At 37.7% G+C, this 23,733-nt stretch overlaps 1 protein-coding gene across 1 annotated transcript in view; it reads right to left on the minus strand.

The window, feature by feature from the left end:
* The window catches only part of KLF12 (Kruppel like factor 12), a 446,873-nt gene that overhangs the window by 292,183 nt on the left and 130,957 nt on the right, over positions 1–23,733 (minus strand). The window contains 1 exon segment of the mRNA XM_043580478.1: positions 8,678–8,741. Coding sequence (XP_043436413.1) covers positions 8,678–8,710 — 33 coding nt within the window. The 5' untranslated portion in view covers positions 8,711–8,741.

Here is a 23,733-nt window from a genome sequence, read left to right on the forward strand (position 1 = left end):
CTGACAATATTAAGTAGGACACCCAGTACCCCCCAGGTATGCTGCCACATCCCAACAGATCTTCAGTCAAAGGAAAAAATATATACAAATACTGGCCTGAGTAGCAAATTTTCCGAAATACAATTAACATGGCTTAAAATAATAAAAATAGACATTTTAATGGGCACTTAGTAATTGCCAAGCAATATGCAAACACATTTAACCTTCTCATTTAACCCTCACAAGAATTTTCTCCTTTAGCCTTCACAACCAGTTTGCAGAGAAGGCATGACCATCATCATCATTTCCACATCACAGACAGGACAATCAAGAATAGAAGCCAGGTGAATCCCTGACACAGCCACAGTGAAAAACCAGGAGCCTTGAGGACACAGCCAAGCTCTTAAACTCTACGGCATCTAACTATTACTTACTGATGGGGCGCCTGGGTGGCTCAGTCATTTAAGCGGCCAGCCTCGGCTCAGGTCATGATCTCATGGTTCCTGGGTTTGAACCCCGCATTGGGCTCTGTGCTGACAGCTTGGAGCCTGGAGCCTGCTTCGGATTCTGTGTTTCCCTCTCTCTCTGCCCCTCTCCCACTCATTGTGTGTGTGTCTCTCTCTCAAAAATAAATAAACATTAAAAAATAAAAATAAAAAATAAACGATTACTTACTAGAAACGGCAATGTTAAGGATTTTTTATACCCTTCCTTTAACACTCACTGAAAAATTTTAAAGCAAATTTAGAAAAAATGAAAAAAGAAACTCCACTTTCTGTGAGAGCAAAAACAGTCAGAAACCCAGACTGACAAATAAAGCACAGCTATCAAAGACTGTGAAATCTGTGAGGCTCCTGGGAGCTGACAGACACCTCCTCAGACCTCGAGCAAAACAGAGAATTTCCTAAAGGTAAAAATCACAGTTATAAGAACGGCCTATCCAGTGAAAGTAGAGACAGTCGTACTAAAAGAGCAAATATACAGACAGCATAATTTTTTTTCCACCAAGTCCAGCTCGGTCACGAAGTGAGTCCACTTGAAATGGAAAGGCAGTCAGGAGCCTTTATCTCAAGAGTCCTTTACTGTACGATGGAAACAGGGATGACTCTGGAAATGACAGCTTTATTTAAAGAGTATATGAAATAACAAAGTCAAGTCAAAGATCTGGACTCCTCTGGCTCATACCCAAACTATTGGTGACCTTGCCCACGACACTACCTGCAACAGTAGCAAATACTGGCCCCATTCAAAGATGGGTAATGACCACAGGCCACAAGGGAACTGTGCATAAAAGCAGCAAATGTCAAAAGCAAAAGAGAAATATAAGTAAAAAGCCAGTGAAGGACAAACATCAACAGGAGGAATTACCCAAGGAAACAGATGAAGAATTTGGACAAATAACACTCCATGAAATTAAAAAAAAAAAAAAAATGTTCAAGAAGTAGTACAAGGGTTAGAATGATAAAATACAACTAAAACAGAGAAAATCAGCTGATAGCTATAAAATGCTAAGAGATGATACTATAGAGATGCTGTTTAAAAAGCCACCTCGGGAACTAAACATTAATGAAGAATTTGAACGCATTATAAGAAGAAAGGATCCTGGGAAAACACAGTAAGTGAAATCAAAAAGTTAAAGATGAAGAGGTGCCTAGGAGGCTCAGTCAATTGAACATCTCACTTTTGATTTTGGCTCAGGTCATGGTCTCGGGGATCGCACCCCACATCAGGCTCTGCAGTGACTGTGCGGAGTCTGCTTGGGGTTCTCTCTCTCCCTCTCTCTTTCTGCCCCTCCCTGCCTCTCTCTCTCTCTCTCTCAAAATAAATAAACTATAATATCTACTTGTCTATATATATATACACACACACACATATATATATTTTTAATATAAAGTTAAAGATGAAAACTACAGATATGAAAAACCAAGGAGAAACATTTTATGTATTTTCAGGATTACTAAAGAGAACAAAACAAAAAGAAAATATATTTTAAATATAATTTAAAAATCTGAAGATATAAAAAGAGACTATTTCTCAGAGTTTAATGGCAGGATCCAGGAAAAACCGACACAGAATCATAAAAGCTAAGACAAAATCGATGAAGTTACTGAACTTTCCAGCAAACTAAAAATAGTCCATAGACGTCTGAACAAAACCAAAACAAGAACAAGTAAGATGTCAGTTTGCTCCAGTCTTCACGGTGACACCAAATGCCAGATAGAAATGTTTCCATATTTCTGAGAAAAATAAGAATTAAGACTAAATGGCTTTGATAATTATGGTTCATAATCCCTAATAATAAAGAAATAAATGGTAATAACCTTAATCTTAAAAGGGTGACAAGAGGAGAGAAAAAGGGTGTAGAAAGTAATGTCATCAATTCTCCCATTTTTTTTCCTAGCAAAAAGTCAAACGATGCTATTTAAAGTTAAATTCAGTCATTAAAAAAAAAAAAAAAAAACCCAGAACTGAAAGGGGTTTTATCCCCTTAACTTTTTTGTTAATTGAAGCATAGCTGACATACATATTAGCTTCAGGTGTACAACATATTGATCAGACAATTCCATTCTATTCATTACTCAGTGCTCACCGTGATAAGCATAGTTAACACCTGTCGCTATGTAATGTTATTACAATATTATTGTCTATATTCCCTGTACTGTACTTTTCATCTCCATGACTTACTTATAACTGGAAGTTTGTACCTCTTAATCCCCGTCATCTATTTCACTCATCCCCCCCTCAACCACCTTTCCTCCAGCAAGCACCAGTTTGTTCTCTATATTTAAGAGTCTAGAGGTGCCTGGGTGGCTCATCTGATTAAGCTTCTGACTCTTGATTTCGGCTCAGGTCATGATCCCAGGGCATGGAATCAAGTCCTGTATGAGCACAGAGCCTATTTAAGATTCTCTCTCCCTCTGCCCCTAATCCTTCCCCTGCTTGTGCAAGCGTGTGTGCGCTCTCTCAATAAAATTTTTTTTAAAAAGTTCGTCAAGTGATAGCATCACATTGGTGAAAGGACACTATTTTGAAATTAATAAGTTCCTTCAGTTTAGGTTCAGTTTCTATGGTGCAGTCACTCTGGAAAATAGTGTGGAAGTTCCTCAAAAAAATTAAAAATAGTTCTACGCTATGACCCAGCAATAGCACTGCTAGGAATTTACCCAAGGGATACAGGAGTGCTGATGCATAGGGGCACTTGTACCCCAATGTTTATAGTAGCCAAATTTCAACAATAGCCAAATTTCAACAATAGCCAAAACAAAGTAGCCACTTTCAACAATAGCCAAATTGTGGAAAGAGCCTAAATGTCCATCAACTGACAAATAGATAAAGAAGATGTGGTTTATATATACAATGGAATACTACTTGGCAATGAGAAAGAATGAAATCTGGCCATTTGTAGCAACGTGGATGGAACTGTAGAGTGTTAAGTGAAATAAATCAGGCAGAGAAAGACAAATATCATGTTTTCACTCTTATGTGAATCTTGAGAAACTTAATAGAGGACCAGGGGGGAGCGGAAGGGGAAAAAAAAAAGTTAGAGAGGGAAGGAGGCAAACCATAAGAGACTCTTGAATACTGAGAACAAACTGGGGGGAGAGGGGAAAGTGGGTGATGGCCATCAAGGGCATTTATTGGGATGAGCACTGGGTGTTGTATGGAAACCAATTTGACAATAAATTATATATATGTATATATATACACATATATATGTGTGTGTATATATATATACACAATAAATAAAATAAATTCAGTTTCTATTTCTTCTACTATATTGGAAGCAGACTGAAAAAATAACTCATTAGAAAGGCCAAGAATAAATACCATATTTTTTGTAAAACCATCTCTTGTATTTACTTCTACTTGTATATATGCACACAGAGAAGTAAATAATGTTCGCCATATATTAAAAGGTATGAGGCAAGGAGGTGATGGGGCTCTGCCTGCTTTAATGTTTTAAACATGAGCAATGCATCATCTTTTCAAATCATAAAGCCATTATTCTACTTCAATAATTGCATGATATTTCTCCCATCCTTGTATATCATTCATTTTGTTCTCATTTCCCAGATAAGAGAAATTAAACATGCAAAGGTGAAAGGATTTGATGAAACAGTGACCCAATTCAGGATGATATTTTAATAAATATGTGATATACCTAATAGTTTTGATCATTATCAAATCTACTGATTTGGCTCAATAAGAGGAAGAACTTGTAATATAATTATATATGTCTGGAAATAGATTAACTGCTTCATACAGTAGGAAATTCCAAAGTGTGCTCAATGTGAGGTTGAAGTAACCAACCAACTCTTCTAGAAGGTGATCACACACCAGTCACACGTTAAGAGTTAGTGAGCTTTGAGGGCACTTCAGTTCTGAAAATGTTTGCCTTTGTGGTATGATGTCATACAACAAAGCTGTGAACCTCTGTCTTCTGCTATAGAAATTATAGTATCAGTATCACACTCACATTTACAACTCTATCCTTTAAATCATTTTCACAAATATGTCATACTTAGGTACCCCCCATAACAACTCTTGACATAGGACACATGTTCTTAGTTCCAGTATGCAGTTGAGAAAATTAAAATTCAGAAAGACCTCATTGGTCCATGATCATACACACAGATCACTGCAGAGCCAAGACTTGTTTTTCTTTGTTTTGTTTATTTTATTCCACGTTTATTGCCCAGGCAGCCACTCTACATACACATAGAGGAGCCCAGTGCTGACCACATGTTTACATTTACATTACCTGGAGCTTTCTGAGCAACTATGCCTACTTAGTTCAACAGGGAATAAAGACTAGGTTGCTGCTATCTCTTCTATCCTGTGTGAGGAAAGAGCCTCGGAACGTCACAGAAAAGAAATTTAAAACAACCACGCTACATACGCCCATCACTATGTTATAAACTTTTTTTTTCGTAGGAAATTAAAGCTTTCTCAGAAAAGCTTGCTATTGTCCTCACAGTTTCCAAATATGAGAAGTAAAAGTCATCCACTACAAATGCTGGATGGTTTAAGCAGCTGTTCATCAGAGGTAGGCACAGAGCAAAAGTTTTACTGTGAACTCTGATGAGCTGGGCTAACGTATATGCATGCGTGTTTTGGACACCTGCTCTACACCAGCAGCTGAGAAGCACTTGGTAAACATATTGAAGCGGCTGGAAAACAAATGGAGCAGTGCCAGGTTTGTGGAGATGGGTCCACAAACAAGCCACCTCATTCACAAGGACAGCAACTGCTGAAATACATTCAAGAGCACATATACCATATTTTATGCCAAAATACTGGTGAGCAGGAAATAATGGAGGATGAGATCTTTTCTGAATTTATTTGAAGTTTAATAATGACAGATGGTAAGGGGACAAAATCAAGTGCAATGGAACTGAATAAAAGAACTTAAAAACTGAGTAAAGGAAAAAACTTCATGCAAATATATCTATTTTCTAAGGAAAGAGAAGATCTTCATCTGTTCCTGGAAATAAAACTCTCGGTGTGGCCACAAAAGGAATTCTGCAAATGCTATTTAGGCCATTTAAATATTAGAATCTAGGCAGAAAGGCACAACATGATATTCGGTGGCTCTTGGCAAGATTTCATCACCGTTGGCAAACCAGAAATGTACTATATAGTTTTAAGAGCCACATTCAAATCTCTTTTCAATTATTAGACAGTGGCGATGTTTCTTCCACTGCTGACATTTTAAAACTTCCTCTTAATAGTGACCTTGTCAATACACCTAAAGTCTATAAAAATTTTCAAACTCTGCAATTTTCTCCCAGAATCAGACTTTGTTAAAACTAACAGTATCCGGGGGCGCCTGGGTGGCGCAGTCGGTTAAGCGTCCGACTTCAGCCAGGTCACGATCTCGCGGACCGTGAGTTCGAGCCCCGCGTCAGGCTCTGGGCTGATGGCTCGGAGCCTGGAGCCTGTTTCCGATTCTGTGTCTCCCTCTCTCTATGCCCCTCCCCCGTTCATGCTCTGTCTCTCTCTGTCCCAAAAATAAATAAAAACGTTGGGGAAAAAAAAAAAAAAACTAACAGCATCCGATTTAAGCAGGCTTAAAAAGAAGCACCAATGTATTCTCCGTTCTAAGGCATCTGTAACTGAAAATACAAATCAAAAATATGAAAAACAGTAATAAGAAAAAAATAATCCTTGGGGCACCTCGGTGGCTTAGTAGGCAAGTGTCTGTCTGGCTCTTGATTTCAGCTCAGGTCATGATCTCACGGTTTTGTGAGTTTGAGCCCCACATAGGCTCTGCACTGACAGCTCAAAGGCTGCTTGAGATTCTCCCTCTTTCTCTGCCCCTCCCTCGCTTGCATTCTGTCTCTCTCAAAATAAATAAATAAACTTAAAAAAAAAAAAAGAATTCTTTGTGACAAACACATTAAGTGAAATACTCATTGCTCCCTCCCCTATACAGACTTTTGAATAAGACTTTTATAAGCTAAGAAGCACAATCATTTAGAATGAATCACATAAGTTATAGTCAATCAAGATGATATTTTCAGAGTTTATCCTCAGGGTAAGTAGCAACACAATGATTCTCTTTGCCATCATCTTTAGTTGTCATAAAATTAGTTACAGAACAATGACACTGTCAAAATGTATACACTCACAAAGTTAATACTGATCCATTCAAACATAAAAATTTAATAACCATCAAATGAAAACATAAAGTGATAGGATATCAACATCATATAAAAGGGATAAATACATCTGGCATGATAATGAGTGAAGAAGGTTTCCATGTTTACCTAGGGATGAGACAGGACAATTTAAATTTACTACCTCTGCCCCACTGGTCTTAAGGAGCACATAATATTAACTTTACGAATGGAATTATCAATGATGTGCTGGTGTTAGTTGATGCCCAGCTCAAGAGTACCAATTGTTAGGGGCGCCTGGGTAGCTCAGTTGGTCAGGCAGCTGACTTCAGCTCAGGGCATGAATCTCATGGTCTGTGAGTTTGAGCCCCTTGTCGGGCTCTGTGCTGACAGCTCAGAGCCTGGAGCCTGCTTTGGATTCTGTGTCTCCCTCTCTCTCTGCTCCTCCCCTGCTTGTGCTCTATCTCTCTCTGTCTCTCAACAATAAATAAATGTTAAGAAAACATTTTTTAAAAAAAGAGTACCAATTGTTAAATTTTAAGGATCCTTGCAGGATGGTTATTAAATCACTGAAACCAGCCACAATGGGAATTGAAAAGCACTACAGGGATGTGAGGGCGATCTGGCTGCAACATCTGTCACCCCATTGATCGCCAGGGTTGATTCGGCTGATCTGGCTGGCTAGGCGGGTGTCCCCTTCCTCCCTCACCGCTCCATGTGCGTCCCTCCCGAAGCTGCGCGCTCGGTGGAAGAGGACGACCTTCCCCGATAGAGGAGGACCGTTCTTCGGTCAAGGGTATACGAGTAGCTGCGCTCCCCTGCTAGAACCTCCAAACAAGCTCTCAAGGTCCATTTGTAGGAGAACGTAGGGTAGTCAAGCTTCCAAGACTCCAAAAAAAAAAAAAAAAAAAAGAAAAGCACTACAGATTGGACCTCCACACCCCACCAACCAGAGCCCCTTTAACAGAACCTCACTGATCCACACAGAAATAAATACACAGTACGATTAATTCTCACAAAGTAAATTCTCCCATGTAGGCAATACTAGGGTCAAGAAAAAGAACATCACCATAAAACCAGAAGTCTCCCTTGTATCATCCGTGAATCAATACTCCCTCTAGGTATCTGCAAATCTTCCAGATACAAATACTAGAAAGGAGCAATTTTAGCAACGACGAGGGAAGAAGGGAACATTAAACGAAACATATAACCTGGAAAATCATTTGGAAGCAACTGTGAGGGTAGGCTGGCAGAAAAAGACATGGCATGATGTACACAGACTTGACAAGAGCAGGAGCCGTGGAGAAAGGAAAATATGAAACTGCAGGTGTTGTGCAGCTATCCAAGGGTTATGAGACACATGTCTGTGTACCAAACCTGTTCAGTATAAAAACCTTACGAAATGGGAGATCGTTGAACATACTGCACTTTTCTTTGTATCACCTATGATTTTTATATTATAACTAGCCTGAAGTCTGAGAAAAGCTCAAATAAATGCCACACAAAAAGTGATGGCCAGCAGTTGATTACTGTTGAAATTCACAAGATGTTTTCTTTCCCCTCTAGTTTAGTGTGGCACCTGTCTGTACGGAACCAAAGTGAGAAGACTTTCCTAACCATCCCCCTCCTCTGAGCAAAGCTGACGGGCTGGCAAGAGGACAACATCTGACAGCAATCAATACTATGCCACATGGTGCTGGTATCAGGATTACGCTCGTAGGAACCAATGTATGTTACAGAGACTCTGGCTTCTTTGGTTTTTCTCTGTCCCAGTGAGGAGTTGTATTCAGTGGTCCTCCGTTTCTTAATATTCATCAACAAGTTGACTCTCTCATTCCAGCTTAAGTCCTAGAAACTGATGACAGCCACACTTGCACAAAAGAGGGTTGCCTCCTTACAAAGGTCTTAATATTTAAGGGTTTAAAAATTAAAAATTACACTTTACAGACAGATGTACGGATCAGAGTATTGACCTCTGTCTCCTACACAGACGCAGAAGTGCTCTAATGAGAATCACTGCCCCAAAGTAATGTGCTACAGAAGATTTTCACCAGAGTTAGAAAATGTGACCAACCAACCTTTATTGTTTTCCTTTTCATATGGGTATTCATTCATCCATTTGTCTCCAGAGTCACATTGATCCTGCAAGAAGAATACAGAAACAAATCATGAGAGTCAGTTCCACATGTTGAGGACATCCTTCCACTGGGGGTGAAACACTTATTCCACAATTCTTTGCACTCTTGATTAGTGAATGACATCATGAAAACATAAGTGAAGAATATTTTTGTCTTTAGCTGTCTTCTGCTTGTTCTTTACCAGCCACGTAAAGGGCAAAGTGGAGAGACGAGGGGATAGGAGCGGGACCTCCAACTATGACAGCTCCTGGGCACAAGATAATGAAGATCTGGATAAAGATAAGAAAGGAAGGGAAGAAAAAGAAAGGGAGGTAACAGAGACAGAAAGGTGAGGAGAAAATGGCAGGAATTGGTTTAAAAGCAAATTTAATATATGAAAGAAGTCACAAATACTCCCCACTGGAGTACTTTGCTTCCTTATTCTTAGCAATCAAGAGATTTCTAAAGTAATGCTGTTTTCCAGAGGAAATGATCTTTTTTTTTTTTCCTCTTTACAGTTGGTATAAATAAGCAGCATAATTAATATGAATACTTTCTGGTGCCTTCATGTTGGTTAATACCCAAGTAACTTTTTAAAGACTGATCTGGGGGCGCCTGGGTGGCGCAGTCGGTTAAGCGTCCGACTTCAGCCAGGTCACGATCTCGCGGTCCGTGAGTTCGAGCCCCGCGTCGGGCTCTGGGCTGATGGCTCGGAGCCTGGAGCCTGTTTCCAATTCTGTGTCTCCCTCTCTCTCTGCCCCTCCCCCGTTCATGCTCTGTCTCTCTCTGTCCCAAAAATAAATAAAACGTTGAAAAAAAAAAAATTTTAAAAACTGATCTGATACATGCTGCTTCTTAAAAGCTCGCATACCGCCAGGATCATGTGGATCTCACGTAATATAATTCAGTATTGCTGGATTAGAAGGTTTTGATTACAATAAACCGTTTGCGCCACTTGGATGTATCTTGAAAGTCCTATTTATTTTCACTCAGCATTATGTAACGTGCTTCAGAATTTCCATTTCATGAGGCAAATTTTCACTGGCATTCTGTTAAGCCAGCTTAGTAGGCATAGTTGACTTTTTTTTTTTTTTCATTCGGAATTATACTCAAGAGGGGCCACGCCTTCCTGTTCTTACCTGCACCCATTCCGTGCCGGTGTGTAATCAGTGCAGCCCTGGGCCAAGCTTCCTTTGCATGTAATTCCGTACATTTGAACAGAAAAGGGGTTCACTCACTCATAGGGCCTTAAATGAAATGTGGCACAACTCTATGGGCTTGGTCTGCAAGAGGACTGGCCTTTAATTTTATTCCAGTTTAAATCAATCAATCAATTTCTCTCCCCCCATCCGCTCTCTTCCACCCCACTTCTGTGTGTGTGCTTATATTTATATTTATATTTATATAAAAAGATATATGTCTCATGTCTCAAAATGCATCTTCTCGTATATACTACAGCTTTTACTACTAGAAATGCTACTAAAAAGCAATAAAAATGCAATATTTTAACATTACAGTGTCAAACTAGAAAAATTCTCTTGAAATTCAGAGTGTCTAATTCTTCTATCTTACATTATGAAATCATAATATGGTATCCCTGGAAAGAATTAAAAAGTCATCCATAGCACCATGTTCTTATCAAACACGTCTTGTTCTTTCTAGTCTTCAAAACAGATCTAACTCAATCAGTCCCTACTTAGCAGAAAGTATCAGGTACGTCAAAAACTGGCTTCAATCTTACATTCCAGTTTTGTAATTTGTTTTCCCATACTTTGATATATACTCTGGCTATTTTCACATGATACCCACCTTACTAATGATCAATCCAAAATTCGTAATACTCCACTGTAGGGATAACTTACTCCCTAGTGTTTGTCTAATAATTTATGATTCTGTACTACTACGGATAACATTTAAACATCCTCCTGCGTAAATCTTGCATACGCTGGGGCCTCCGCAAGACTGGATGTTGCCTTTAAGCAACTAGAAAGGACGCCCTCTCTGGGCAGACACAGAAGGACTCTGGGACAGGGACAGGCTTTCTTCAGCAGGGAGGGCCTGGCAAGGACAGCCCAGAGTAGGTTGTCACCAGCACTCACCCCTCAGCCAGGCACCCTCAGCCTACACTCCTGTGCATGGCTGCTCTAGTCTGCACCTTTCATTACTGCCTTAGAATATACTTCTACAAGTATAATTACTGGATCAAAATAATAGAAACTGTCCCCTCCCCCCAATTTTCAAACTATCTTTTTTAAAGTAGACTATACCAATTTACATTCCCAATAGAAGAAGCAGCACATGCTAACATAGCACCATTCCCATCTTTATTTCCTGAAACACAGCATGATCCCTGGCACGTTCCGGGGACTCGGTAAACGCCTGTCAAGTGAGCAAGTGAGGGTAATAATGACTAATGGAAGAAAAATAAAGTAAACGCCTCTATCAATCATGTGGATTTTTCTTAGCCAAGTAACTAGGGCCTTCATTATATAATTTGTATTTTTAGTTAACATTAATCTGGTGACTTAAAGAAACAGTAAATTACGTGAACTACACATAACACACTATCCCACATTTTGACAGCATTTTTGGATTTACAAAGTAGCCCAGTGATGTAATTTGTACTAAAGGCAGTTCTGTGACTTGAGTACATGGACTATTTTCAGATCCATTTGACAATGACGATCAGAGATTAATTTTGCACCCAAGGTAACCAGCTAGATAATGTCAGGGTCCTTACAAAACTCCTTATTTCCACATCTCAGCAGGCCTCTTTGTGGTTTATCTTTGCAACCCCCTACAACTTACACGTAGACCTACGTTTGAAATGTGAGGAGATCCCGGTATAATGCTAAGCTTAGTTTTCTGTTTAATCCAAGCTCCTCAAAGAGTGCGCAAGCTCATCTCTTGCACTGTAGCTCCCACCTCACACCCCTATAGTCACCTCTGTCATCCACTGGCCATTTGACCTGAAACAATTCATTCAACCTCTCTGAGCCCCCATTCCCTTCTCTGCAGAAGCAATGCTAACCATAAAGCCTGTTCTATCTACCCCATCTACCTCAACTGAAGCAATGTCTGTACAGCCATCTGTGTTGTCATCCATGTAAGAAATACCGCTCTTCAATCAATGGCCCAGATATTGAACAAGAAAACAACAGGATTTCCCAAAATTGAGACCACGAAATAGACAGATGACTCTCTCTTTTACTCATGCTCAGGCGCCTTTGGGTTGTTCTCCAAACCCCTTCAAAATCAAGCCATGATATAAAATGGGGAAATGGCACATTTCCAACAACAGTTAATATCTCATCAATTTCCCAACTAAAAGATCACTTTAACTCTGCCAAATAGGTTTGTAAATATATCCAGTAAGTCTTCTCAAAGCACAGAAGTTTTAAAGGCCACTGTCCTCATCAAAAATTCATCACACATGGTTTCGGTCCTTACTTTCCTAGCTTCAAAAATGATTCTCCATTGTCGGGTGAAGAAGCAGAAGAGAGCTGGTAACTTACTTCAATACCAAAAAAAAAAAAAAAAAAAAAACATGAGAAAGAAGAAAAGACACAGAATATTACATTTTGGAAAAAAAGTTTAGATTTACTTTTACAAACAAATACTGCTGCCTATAGTATTAGTAAATATTCATCTATGAATGGTGAGTCTGGAGAAACTGTAGCAAAAGAGAATGATTTTCTAAATTGTTACTTTCTAACTCCTGTTTTCTCCCCTAAAATTTCCTAAAAGGAATTCTAAGCTTCCTTTGTAACTCAAAAGAAGGACCCTGGACAACAGAAACGGCCAGAATGAAAGTGGATGCGACCCAACTTAATGAAAAAGGAGTTACACTTCAGAATGATGACCTCCGGGTACGGGCATTATATTACCCAGTAGTAACAGGCCGCTAGCTCTTCATCACATCTTAAATGATCTATTAGGTTCTCAATCTTAAAAGGTTAGTGTTTAATACATTCTAAATACTTCAGGACCCATAAGTACACTTGTTGCTAGTTCCTCTGAAAATCCCTTTACGTATCTTTAAATAGAGACAGAGAAACAAGTTTCGAAGGTGTTTATGGACGCCTGACTTGTCAGGGTATTTCACTTTCTGCCCCAAGGTAATTTAGTTGCTCTGTTTCAAGCAAATTGAATTCTGGTAATGGTACTGCAATCCCATCTGGAATTCTGTCTTCTAGATTCAGTTTTACAAATCACTGCTTCATTAGCTGTGATCTTGTGTTTTCAAGGGCTGATTTAAAAAAAAAAAAAAAAAAAGTCAAGTAATAAGGTTTATATACATATTCACGTAACTTTTAAAGCCGATTAGGGAACCCGACAGGCAGGCTTGGTGCATTTAAGTTGAAGGTATTACGTAACCGATCCATCCTGGCCTTCCTGTGCATCAAGGTTTTTGATATATAAGTTGCCTTTTTTCATTTAGAGTTATTTCTGTTTTATCTGCTGCAGTGAGTTATCTTGGGAACTAAAAATATTTGAAGGTTAATCTAAATATTTCTGGAGATAAATGCAAATCTAAGTGCTACGTTTTCATAGCTATTTTGACTTAAAATGAAAAGAGATGCTGAAGACACAAAGCAGGGAGCTTGTTGCTAGGTGACAGGTGACATCTACCGTATCTTCTGAACTTGTACAGCATGAGACATCTTACTGCTGAGAAAAGACACACAGATTTCTGTGGCACAAACATCATTTTCTATATGGAAGCAAACTCGTGTTCAGATATTCTTTAACATAGGCTGTAAAGAGTCAGCAATTTATGTGTATATGAATACCCAATTTTAGAGATGCCTCTCAGCACAAACAGGAAAACAGTTCTTTATTTTCCACTTGGGGTATATGGTTTTACCTTCTAAATAACGTCTACATAGGAAATGCATATAATTTTCATGATTTGTAATTAAAGAGTGATCGTTATTTTTTGTACCTCACTTTATGCATTTTCAAACTTTTAATAGAAATCACCTCAAGTAGGATAGGTGGAGTCCACAGAGAAAGCATTATTTCTATAATAAGTAATCCAATTTCCATTAAGTTTATTAATGGAAAATTAAGAGCAGCATAGCAAAGACCTGATGAATTAAAAAAGAAAATACAAAAAACTTCAATGTAGATTATTTCCTGGGTGTATTTTACAATTACACACCTACTTTCTACAGTTACCTCCCTTGCCTGAGCACAAAGTTCCACCCCTGTTCTTTGACTCATGAGGCAATTCAAGTGACGATATGCAGACATCAAGAACTCTTCTATACCCAGAATTTCAGGATCTCACAAGAATAAACGGCATGCTCTACTCCATCTGAGAAAGGTTGTGTGCTGCCGTGGAAAGGATCCAAACACGAACCCAGACAGAATCAACACCAGCGCTAGCACTTGGCAAAAATGTGCCTTAGGGCAAGCTGTTTAACTTTCATATGCCCCTGTTCCTCATTTGTTCAAGTTATATCATAAAATCTCCTTTTTTAGGGGACAGGGGCTACCAACACTGAAAACAAGAATGGATACAATGTATACACCAGAAAATCTGGTACAAGCTAGTTACTCAACAAATGTCCATACCATCCCTATCCCTTATACTTACAATCAAGCACCCAATGGTCAAGGAACAATGAACAATGGTCAAGGAACAATGACCTACTGGAATCCAAGTTACACTTCCTCGATACCACTGTCAACCACGGTTGTGCGTTTTCTACAGGAAGGTCCTGGGAATACACACGAGACAGAATCTCCACACTAGGCTCTCACAATACAGTGTCTCCAATTCATCAATTAAGAGAATTCAATGATGTAACTGCTAATAGAAATAGGAGAAAGGGCATCTGAGGTCCTTAATAACCTAAATTCAATAATAATCCCTATGGAATTCTATTAGTTACATAGAAATCAACTGAAAATTCTCCGCTTTTAAAATTGTTCTTCTCTGTTTCCAGCTTTATGTTTCTCTGATTATGCTTCCCGCCCAAGAATGTTTCACTATCAACAAGAACAGACAATACAGAAAGAGCAAACTTTAAGAATTAAGGTCCCACTTGGAGGAAGGTATGCCTCAAAGCTTGAGCAATCATTTAAGAACAGAGTTCACTGAATAAACAGCCCATTTTCAGAAGGAAGAGGTAAAGCAAAAAGCACACTGACATGGAAATTACTCTTTTAATCTGTTTTCGGCTTCCACTACACCGCATCATTCTATGCAGAGAACAAATAAACCTTTACAAGAAAGTAACCATAGCAAATGAATTAAGCATTTCTTTTACATATATTGTGCTCAATAGAATGGTTTGAAAAGTAATTTGTGCTATGCTCATATTCAAGCGTAATTGTCATTTTATCGGGACTGCACAGTCAAAAATCTGATTTGTATTGTAAAGGACTGACAAGATGATTAAATTTTGTCTTCATATGTCTAATTTACGTGATTTAGACTGCAACGCAAATATGAGCATGTGCAATTTGTACTTGCACATCAAACCACGGCAGAGAACACGCCACTCTGCCAAAAGTCACTTGGCCACACACATTTGCATTCCCATACGAAGAACACGGACAACCTTCTCTTAATCCTTTCTCTCAGGATCCTTTCTATCATGCTAAACATACTAAAATCCCCGGAGTTTTTAAGGGGCTGGTGGGAGAAGTGAAATAACAGGGTGCCCGTTCACTTCCCAACATTTTATGGAAGTATAATGTGGTTGTGTGATGTATACATAAAAAAGCAAACTGACAATTTTGAAAACAAATGAAAAGAAAATCATGATAAACACATATTTGGTACCAATTAAAAATGCATAATTCACACAAGCCTAAGAATTTCTCTACTATTTCACTTCAGTGGGTGTTGTCTGACCACAACAAGGCATATATATTATGGGGTCATTACAAATTTTAGACACTAAGGATCTCTGACAGAGGCGAGAAAAATAAGTTGCCTTATTCAGTATGCAGTATACATATTTGGCTTTCCTATTAATTATTGCCTTCTATGTTTAACTTGCCAATACTAAGCAAGATAAATTCCATTCAAATGCATAGTAAACAGTTTGCTTAGGGAGTACATTTATTTTCTAGTCCATCACAACAATAGTTGATTAAAATATGTTGCTCTTATCCAGTTTTGAATTAATTCATGTGAAATAAAACAAATATTTATTAAATTGTGGGGAAAACATTCCATCAAACTGTAAAACCTGAGTAGAAAAACAAATGGCACACATTTAATTACAGTTGACATTTAAATGAAATTTGCAATCTCAAAATATTTAACAATAATTAGAAAATATCAGACTTGAGATATTTTTAGGGTGCTTTTATGTGTAATCTCTCCAAATATCTGAACCCAGAGGAATTTAAGATATGCAGATTTTAAAACAGGATGTGAAAGACGGATCAAAGAACTTAATAGATCTGTGCTACTGACATTTTGATACAGTGATACAGAAACACGAGGATTTATTTGGTATTTTTAATGAATATCTTACAGGTCTTGCCGTGTGCCTTACTGAACAAGAGTTCTGTCCAGCTGAACTCATCAATCCAGTTTGTGCATTCAGACATCACAACCATCACCCTATATAGCTCATAATCTGGTCCACCACAGATAGCTAGCTGTTATAATAAATACATTATCAATTAGTATTTCTCAATGATGACCAAATTAGTAAACCGTCAAAAGGACTGCATAACCATATGCTTCTCTCATGACTAAATAATAACAGAAAATCAAAATAAATTTGTTGAGAATGACACGATATATTAGGTTGATCGCTGTTTACAAGGTTCAAAGACTCCTTTAAAACCTGAAAAATACTGAAATTGGAAATCAACACAAATCTAAGTAATTGCTAGCAGATGATGAAGGTCCACTGACTTTTAATAGTAATTTCTATTACTATATATATATATATATACACATATATATACACATATATATATAGTACATATACGTACAACGTATACTGTATATATATATGTACAACATACATATACCATATATATAAATATAATTCTGTTATTAATTCATCCACAAATTGCCCGTATGCCACAGTACCTGATTTAGAGGAGCTCACAGAAAACAAAGGTGCGACAAATATAAGTAAAATAATTATAACAATGATAGCTATCAGCCACTGAATATTTACCATATGTTTAACACTGACTAGGTGCTTTTATTATTTAATAAATTCATGTATAAAGCATATGACCTAGGGTTTAATTCCCATGTTTTACAATAAAAATAACTGTGATCAAAGTCCATACTCTCTAACCTGTGTCAAGTCACCTCCTGAGGAACCCCACAGCAGCTTCGAGGAAAGAACGACGTATCCTGGGAAGTTGAGGGAGCCCACTGAGACTTCACAGAGGATAAAACAAAGTTGAGTCTTGAAAAGTGGGAAAGCAGAGACATATCAGGGAAAGGGGAGGTACTGGGAATTAGTACATTTCAATCTGAGTTTCGGGACACTCCTATGGGGGAACATCCTAGAAACTGGCGTATCTACACGAGCCAGCCCAGGCTACCTAAAGAGGGGCTCTAATATGGAAAAGAAGCCTGTCATTTGGAAAGATTTACTTCAAGTAAATAATAAAAACAATCCTGCAAGTGTGACTTCTTGTGTCTCAGGGAGGCTGTCTTACAGTGTAAAGGGAATTATATGATGTATGCTAAATCAGGAACACTAAAGCGATTTCAAGAACGTAATGCTACAAAAAATGACTCTAAAAGATTTTTCTCATGAACTTTGTTATGTTCTGTGATTGAAGGTATTTCTAAACATCTCCAACACTCATAAATAAAATATTTCAAAATATTTATTCAATTATGAATCCATGAAAATATGCCCACAGAGAGTAAACACACGTGTGTGTGCATGTGTGCAGACACACACAGAGCCAAGCACTAGTTAAAAACTCTGACTGGAGAAATATTCCTGAAGTGGATGGAAGTTACATAGTTTATCTTTTTAAAAAAAAACACTCCAGAAAATTTAAATGATTTTGAAAAATAATGGTGTAGCAGCCAAGGAGTATCAAAAGCATTTTGAAAAATACTCTCGAAACAAAAGTTGGCCACGTGCAGCCTTAAAACCTATTTGGAGACATACATAAAACTAAAACACTAAAACCAGGATTAGCCCTATAAGTAAATAATATATGGATTAACCTCCATTCTAATTTTTAAGAAATGTTCACAAGTGAAACAACTATCAAATAATTATCATGAGTATGCAGGTTCCCTGCTCACCTGTATTTCCCCAATATGCATGGGGAATGTATTTAATTTAAATACAGTATCATTCAAAAAAACATCTGGGGCACCCAGGTGGCTCAGTCGGTTAAGCTTCTGACTTCAGTTCAGGTCATGATCTCATGGTACATGAGTTCGAGCCCTACATCAGGCTCTGCACTGACAGTGTAGAGCCTGCTTAGGATTCTCTCCCTATCTCCCTCTGCCCCTCCCCCACTTGCATATGCACACGCTCTCTCCCCCTCTCTTGCTCTCTCTCTCTCTCTCTCTCTCAAAATAAATAAATAAAAGTTTAAAAAATCCTCTGATTTTTTAAAAGACAGTCCTTTAAATACTCTAACTTTACTCCCAAAGGTGGCTAACTACATCTTGGGAAATACAATGAGGGAAAGCTGCTGGCCAAAGAACTGAATTCAAATTGTTCTCTGAGTACAATGGTATGAATTCTCAGTAGTAGAGGAAGAGAAGGAGGAGGAGGAGGTGGAGGAGAAAGAATGGTTATAGCATCAGCAAACACACCGATGTCCACATGCTAGGAACTGTTCTAACTTCTAACTACTCTATTTGTATATTCCTCACACCCTTGTGAGGTAGGTGGTATTATTGTCCTCATTTTACAGATGTGGTAACACACAAGCTAAGTAATCTGCTTACTAAGCAGCAGATCCAGGATTTTAAAATAAGCAGTCAAGATTTAGTCTTCATAATTTTAAATATTATGCTATGATGGTTCTTCTAAACTTGGTATTATCCTGCATGCAATGGCGTCTCTGTTTGTGGAAAATAAATAAGCAAGCCAACTGAAACACGATAGTTTTGCTATTTTCCTCTTAAACAGATTAAAATGAGTATTTCTGAATTAAAAGCACAATCTCAAAGCCGTTTCCAATCAAAGAAAGGGAAAATATATTCCAAATCTGACTGTCATTTTAAATCTTGCCCAATACGCCAATAAAGCCAATGTTTTCAAAGGTTTTTCGCCTAATTAAAAAATAACACGTTCATTAACTCATCTAAGTTTTTGGAGATTTTAAGATTTTAGAATTTTTGTACACTCTTCTACATGAAACCGAAGATTATTGAATGGAATGAAAATCCTTTCTTCCTCTTCCTCACCAGAGATACCTAAATATATGCAAAGATACAAAAGAAACTTAACTTTTCACATCAGAAATAACCTGTATTTTTGATAATGTATCCAATGTAAAATAGCCCCCTCTGACAATGCATTTCAAAGGAGTATTTCTGACCTGTGTCGGAGTCTGCTACCTCAAACAGCTATTAAAATACTTAATTTGAAAGATTAATTTATCCTAATCTTGGCTAAATATGTTTCCATCAACTCAAGGTCCTTAAATGCAACTAAATACATTAGTTTCTTTTCTGATTCTGAAGATATTAAACATAACCTAATACTGAACAATCTCAATAAATTAACCAAATAACAAAAAGCTTATGCTCATACATAAAGCTAAGCAGAAATAAATCATGCTTTTCAACAGTTCATTTTCTAAAATACCATTAATATAAAAAATAAATTTTATATTAATATATAATATAAAGTCCCTACATAATCATATGTACTGTTATTAATTCCCTCATTTATATAATATTCTTTTCAACGTTTATTTATTTTTGGGACAGAGAGAGACAGAGCATGAACGGGGGAGGGGCAGAGAGAGAGGGAGACACAGAATCGGAAACAGGCTCCAGGCTCTGAGCCATCAGCCCAGAGCCTGATGCCGGGCTCGAACTCACGGACCGCGAGATCGTGACCTGGCTGAAGTCGGACGCTCAACCGACTGCGCCACCCAGGCGCCCCAATAAATATTCTTTTCAATCACTAGCAATTCAGAAATGAAAAAGCCCTCACATATCATATATGTTGAAACTAAAAAAAAAGGCTGGAGGCGGCCTGCTGCTATTTGAGAAACCACAGAGCCTGCTAAAAAAGCACTGGTAAATCTGGGGAACGGGAGATACCAGGTGTTGTGGTTTGACACCTACTTCATCTCTGCAAAAGCTCATGATATGGAGGATGAAAATAATTACATTTTGTTCATGAGAACCAAGGAAATGACAACTTGCTAATAATCAAGAATAGGGTTAAAATGAAGTACACACACAAATCTGTAGTTCAACTCTAATTTGCAAACAGCATTCAACCGGCATTCACCTAAACGAACACAAGGGTCACACAAGAGACCTTTCTGGATGCCAATCTTTGTCTGAAACATACTCATTTCCTTCAACTTGAAGGTTGCTGATTGCTTACTTCCATAATAGCATTTCTTTGATTTTCACTCATAACTCTCCAGTTTCAATATGCTTCAACTTTCAGGTTCACAAAATGCTTTATGACACACAGAGGATAGTTATCTTCCAAAATTCTCCCTGGTTTTAAGATGATATGCTTTCCTTTGATCTCTGAGGAAGTTCAACGACCAGAGACTCAATTATTATTCCCAAAGAATATCTCTAAACCTAATTTCCCACCAAAATGTGGCTCTTTTTTCCACATAGGTATCACTGAATAATCTAACAAACCCTTAGGTTCTTAGGATTTTTATCCAGATATTCTTATCATGTCTGGAATGGTGAGAGACACTAGAGATTTGCAGCCAAAATAGCTCCCTTACGCACAATTGGTTTACCATGTTAACCACAGGCAGAAAGCCTCACTTACTAGCACCCAATATGGAAGTCATTATTCTTTCTCCCCTTCAAATCCTTTTCCCAGTTTCTCATTGCAGTTTGTGAAACCATTAACATCCAGACCCTAGGACCTTGTTTATGAATCAATTTTAAGTTTCTTTTCTAACCAACATATAACAACAATCCTGCTTATTTTTTTCCGAAACCAGAATCTTCCAGTTGACTTCTGAAATTTTCCTTCACCACCTCTGCTCCCTTAGGCCCTCATTTAACAAATCTGGATTATTGTCAATCTATGTGGTCTCTAGCCTCTGCTCTTTCCAATGCACATTACAAAACAGACGAATATTTAAAATATTTCATCTCGTTACTCCTGGTCTCAAGAATTTGTTATTTATAATTGCAATGTCTAAATTTCTGTTGATGACCATGACCCTTCAAGAGAAGCTGAGGTTTCTTCTCCTTCCTCTAGGAGGAGTTTCATCACTCCCTCCAGGCAAATTCCTTCAGCAGGCTCACCTCTTCACATAAACACAAAAAAGCATTTGATAAAATGAACACATGGTAATCATTGTTTAACAATCAACCTTAGACTGTAGAAAAAGAAGAAAACTGCATTAACTTGAAGAGTATTTTTTTTAATGTTTATTTATTTTTTGAGGGGGAAGAGAGAGAAAGAGAGGAAGAGAGAACAAGCAGGGGAGGGCCAGAGGATCTAAAGCAGGCTCTGTGCTGACAGCAGAGAGCTTGATGCAGGACCTGAACCCAAGAACCATGATCTCACCTGAGATCATGACCTGAGCCAAAGTCGGACACCCAACTGAAGGAGCCACCCAGGTGCTTGAAGAGTATCTATTTTAAAACCTACCACAGGGGCGCCTGGGTGGCACAGTCGGTTAAGCGTCCGACTTCAGCCAGGTCACGATCTTGCGGTCCATGAGTTCGAGCCCCGCGTCAGGCTCTGGGCTGATGGCTCAGAGCCTGGAGCCTGTTTCCGATTCTGTGTCTCCCTCTCTCTCTGACCCTCCCCCGTTCATGCTCTGTCTCTCTCTGTCCCAAAAATAAATAAACGTTGAAAAAAAAAAATTAAAACCTACCACAAACATCACCTTTAATGGTGAAATGTTAAAGTTTTCCCCCATTGAAATCAGAAAAAGGATATTTGTTACCACTATGTCAATACAACTTATGTTGTAGGTTTCAGCCAGTATCATAAAGAATAAATAATTTTTTAATGCAGATAATGAAAGGAAAAAGTAAAATTGTGATTATTCACAGGATAATTATTCACAGAAAGACTGTACTAACAGAAAATCCAAAGAATCTACAATCACAAAATTAATATTAACACATGAATTTACTAGCAAAGTCAATACACAAAAATCAATACACCAGAAAATAAAACCCTATAATTATAAATTTAAAAGCCAACAAAATTTCTCACATTAAAGAACTGAACAACTAAAAATATGAAAGACCTTGAAAACATCTACCTTGAAAAAATAAAACATTGAGAGACATTAAAGAAGTCCTAAACACATGGAGGGATAAACCATGTTCATGGGAGGGAAAACTCAGTATTAAAATGTAAATTCTCCTTCAATTGATCTGTAGATTCAATAAAAATTGAATCTACTATTTGTGTGTATATTCATGTGTGTGTGTGTGTGTGTGTGTGTGTGTGTGTGCAGTAGAAACAGATTCCAAGTTTTACTTTTTTTAATGTTTATATATTTATTAAGAGAGAGAGAGCGAGCACGGGGGAGGAGCAGAGAGACAGGGAGAGAGAGAATCCCAAGCAGGCTCCACGTTTTCAGCACAGAGCCCCATGCAGGACTCAAACCCACAAACCGTGAGATAATGACCTGAGCCAAAATCAAGAGTCAGTTACTTAACTGGTACCCCCAGATTCCAAATTTTAAGTCAACATGGAAAGAAATAAGAATAGCCTTGGTGATCTTAAAGAAAAAGGACAAAGTTGGGGAATTTATATTCTCATATCTCGACTTATAATAAAGTTCTAATAATTAAAATATTTTTGAAATATATAGGCTTAGATAAACTGATCAGTAAGCTCGCACATCACCGAAAACTTAACTGAGATAAAGGTGGTACTGTCCTGCAACTAGGAAAAGATGCCTTTGTCAATAAATGGTACTCAGTCAACAGAATGCCATGCTGGGAAAAAATGTGAATTTTGACCTCTACCTCACAACATACACAAAAATCTATTCCAGGTAAATGCAGATACAAATATAAAAGGTAAAATAATAAAGTTTCTAGAAACAAAAGTAGAGAAGAAAATCATAATCTTGTGAGGGGCAGATATTCCTCAAACAGGATACCCAAAGCACTAATCATAAATTATAGACTAATAAAATGGACAATATTAAAATCGAGAACTTCTCTTCATCAAAATACATTATAGAAAGAATGGAAAGGCAACATGCACAGAGAAGATATTTGTAATACATATATCTGACAAAATATCCAGAATATATAAAGAATTCCTACAGATCAATAAAAAATTACAGAAAACTCAATAGAAAAGATAAGCAAACAATTTGAAACAGGACTCTATGAAAATGGCCAATAAGAAAATATTAGCCAACATGAAAATATTCTCAACCTCTTTGGTCATCATGCAAATGTAAACTCAATCACAATGAAATACCACTGCAAACACATCAGAAAGCCTAAAATTAACAAAACTGACAGCACCAAGTTCTAGTGATGATGTGGAAGAACTAGAAGTCTCATATACTGTTGATATTAAGGGTAAACTATATACCTAACTAGAAAGCCATCAGTTTTTCTAAAGCTGAACATTTACATATCTAATTACCCAGTAATTCCACTACCTATCCCTCGGTACATACCCAACATAATTAAGTATATACATTCACAAAGCACATTTATGAGAAGATCACAGCTGACCTATGTGTAATAGCCAAAACTATATAAAACCCAAATGTCCATCAACAACAGAATGAATAAATTGTGGCATATTCAAATAATGATATATTACATAGCAAGGAGAAGTAATGAACATGAAAAATAAAATTCGTAACACAATATGGGATAAAATTAATCCACT

Source organism: Prionailurus bengalensis, chromosome A1 (genome assembly GCF_016509475.1).
Source record: "Prionailurus bengalensis isolate Pbe53 chromosome A1, Fcat_Pben_1.1_paternal_pri, whole genome shotgun sequence".
Lineage (NCBI taxonomy): Eukaryota > Metazoa > Chordata > Mammalia > Carnivora > Felidae > Prionailurus > Prionailurus bengalensis.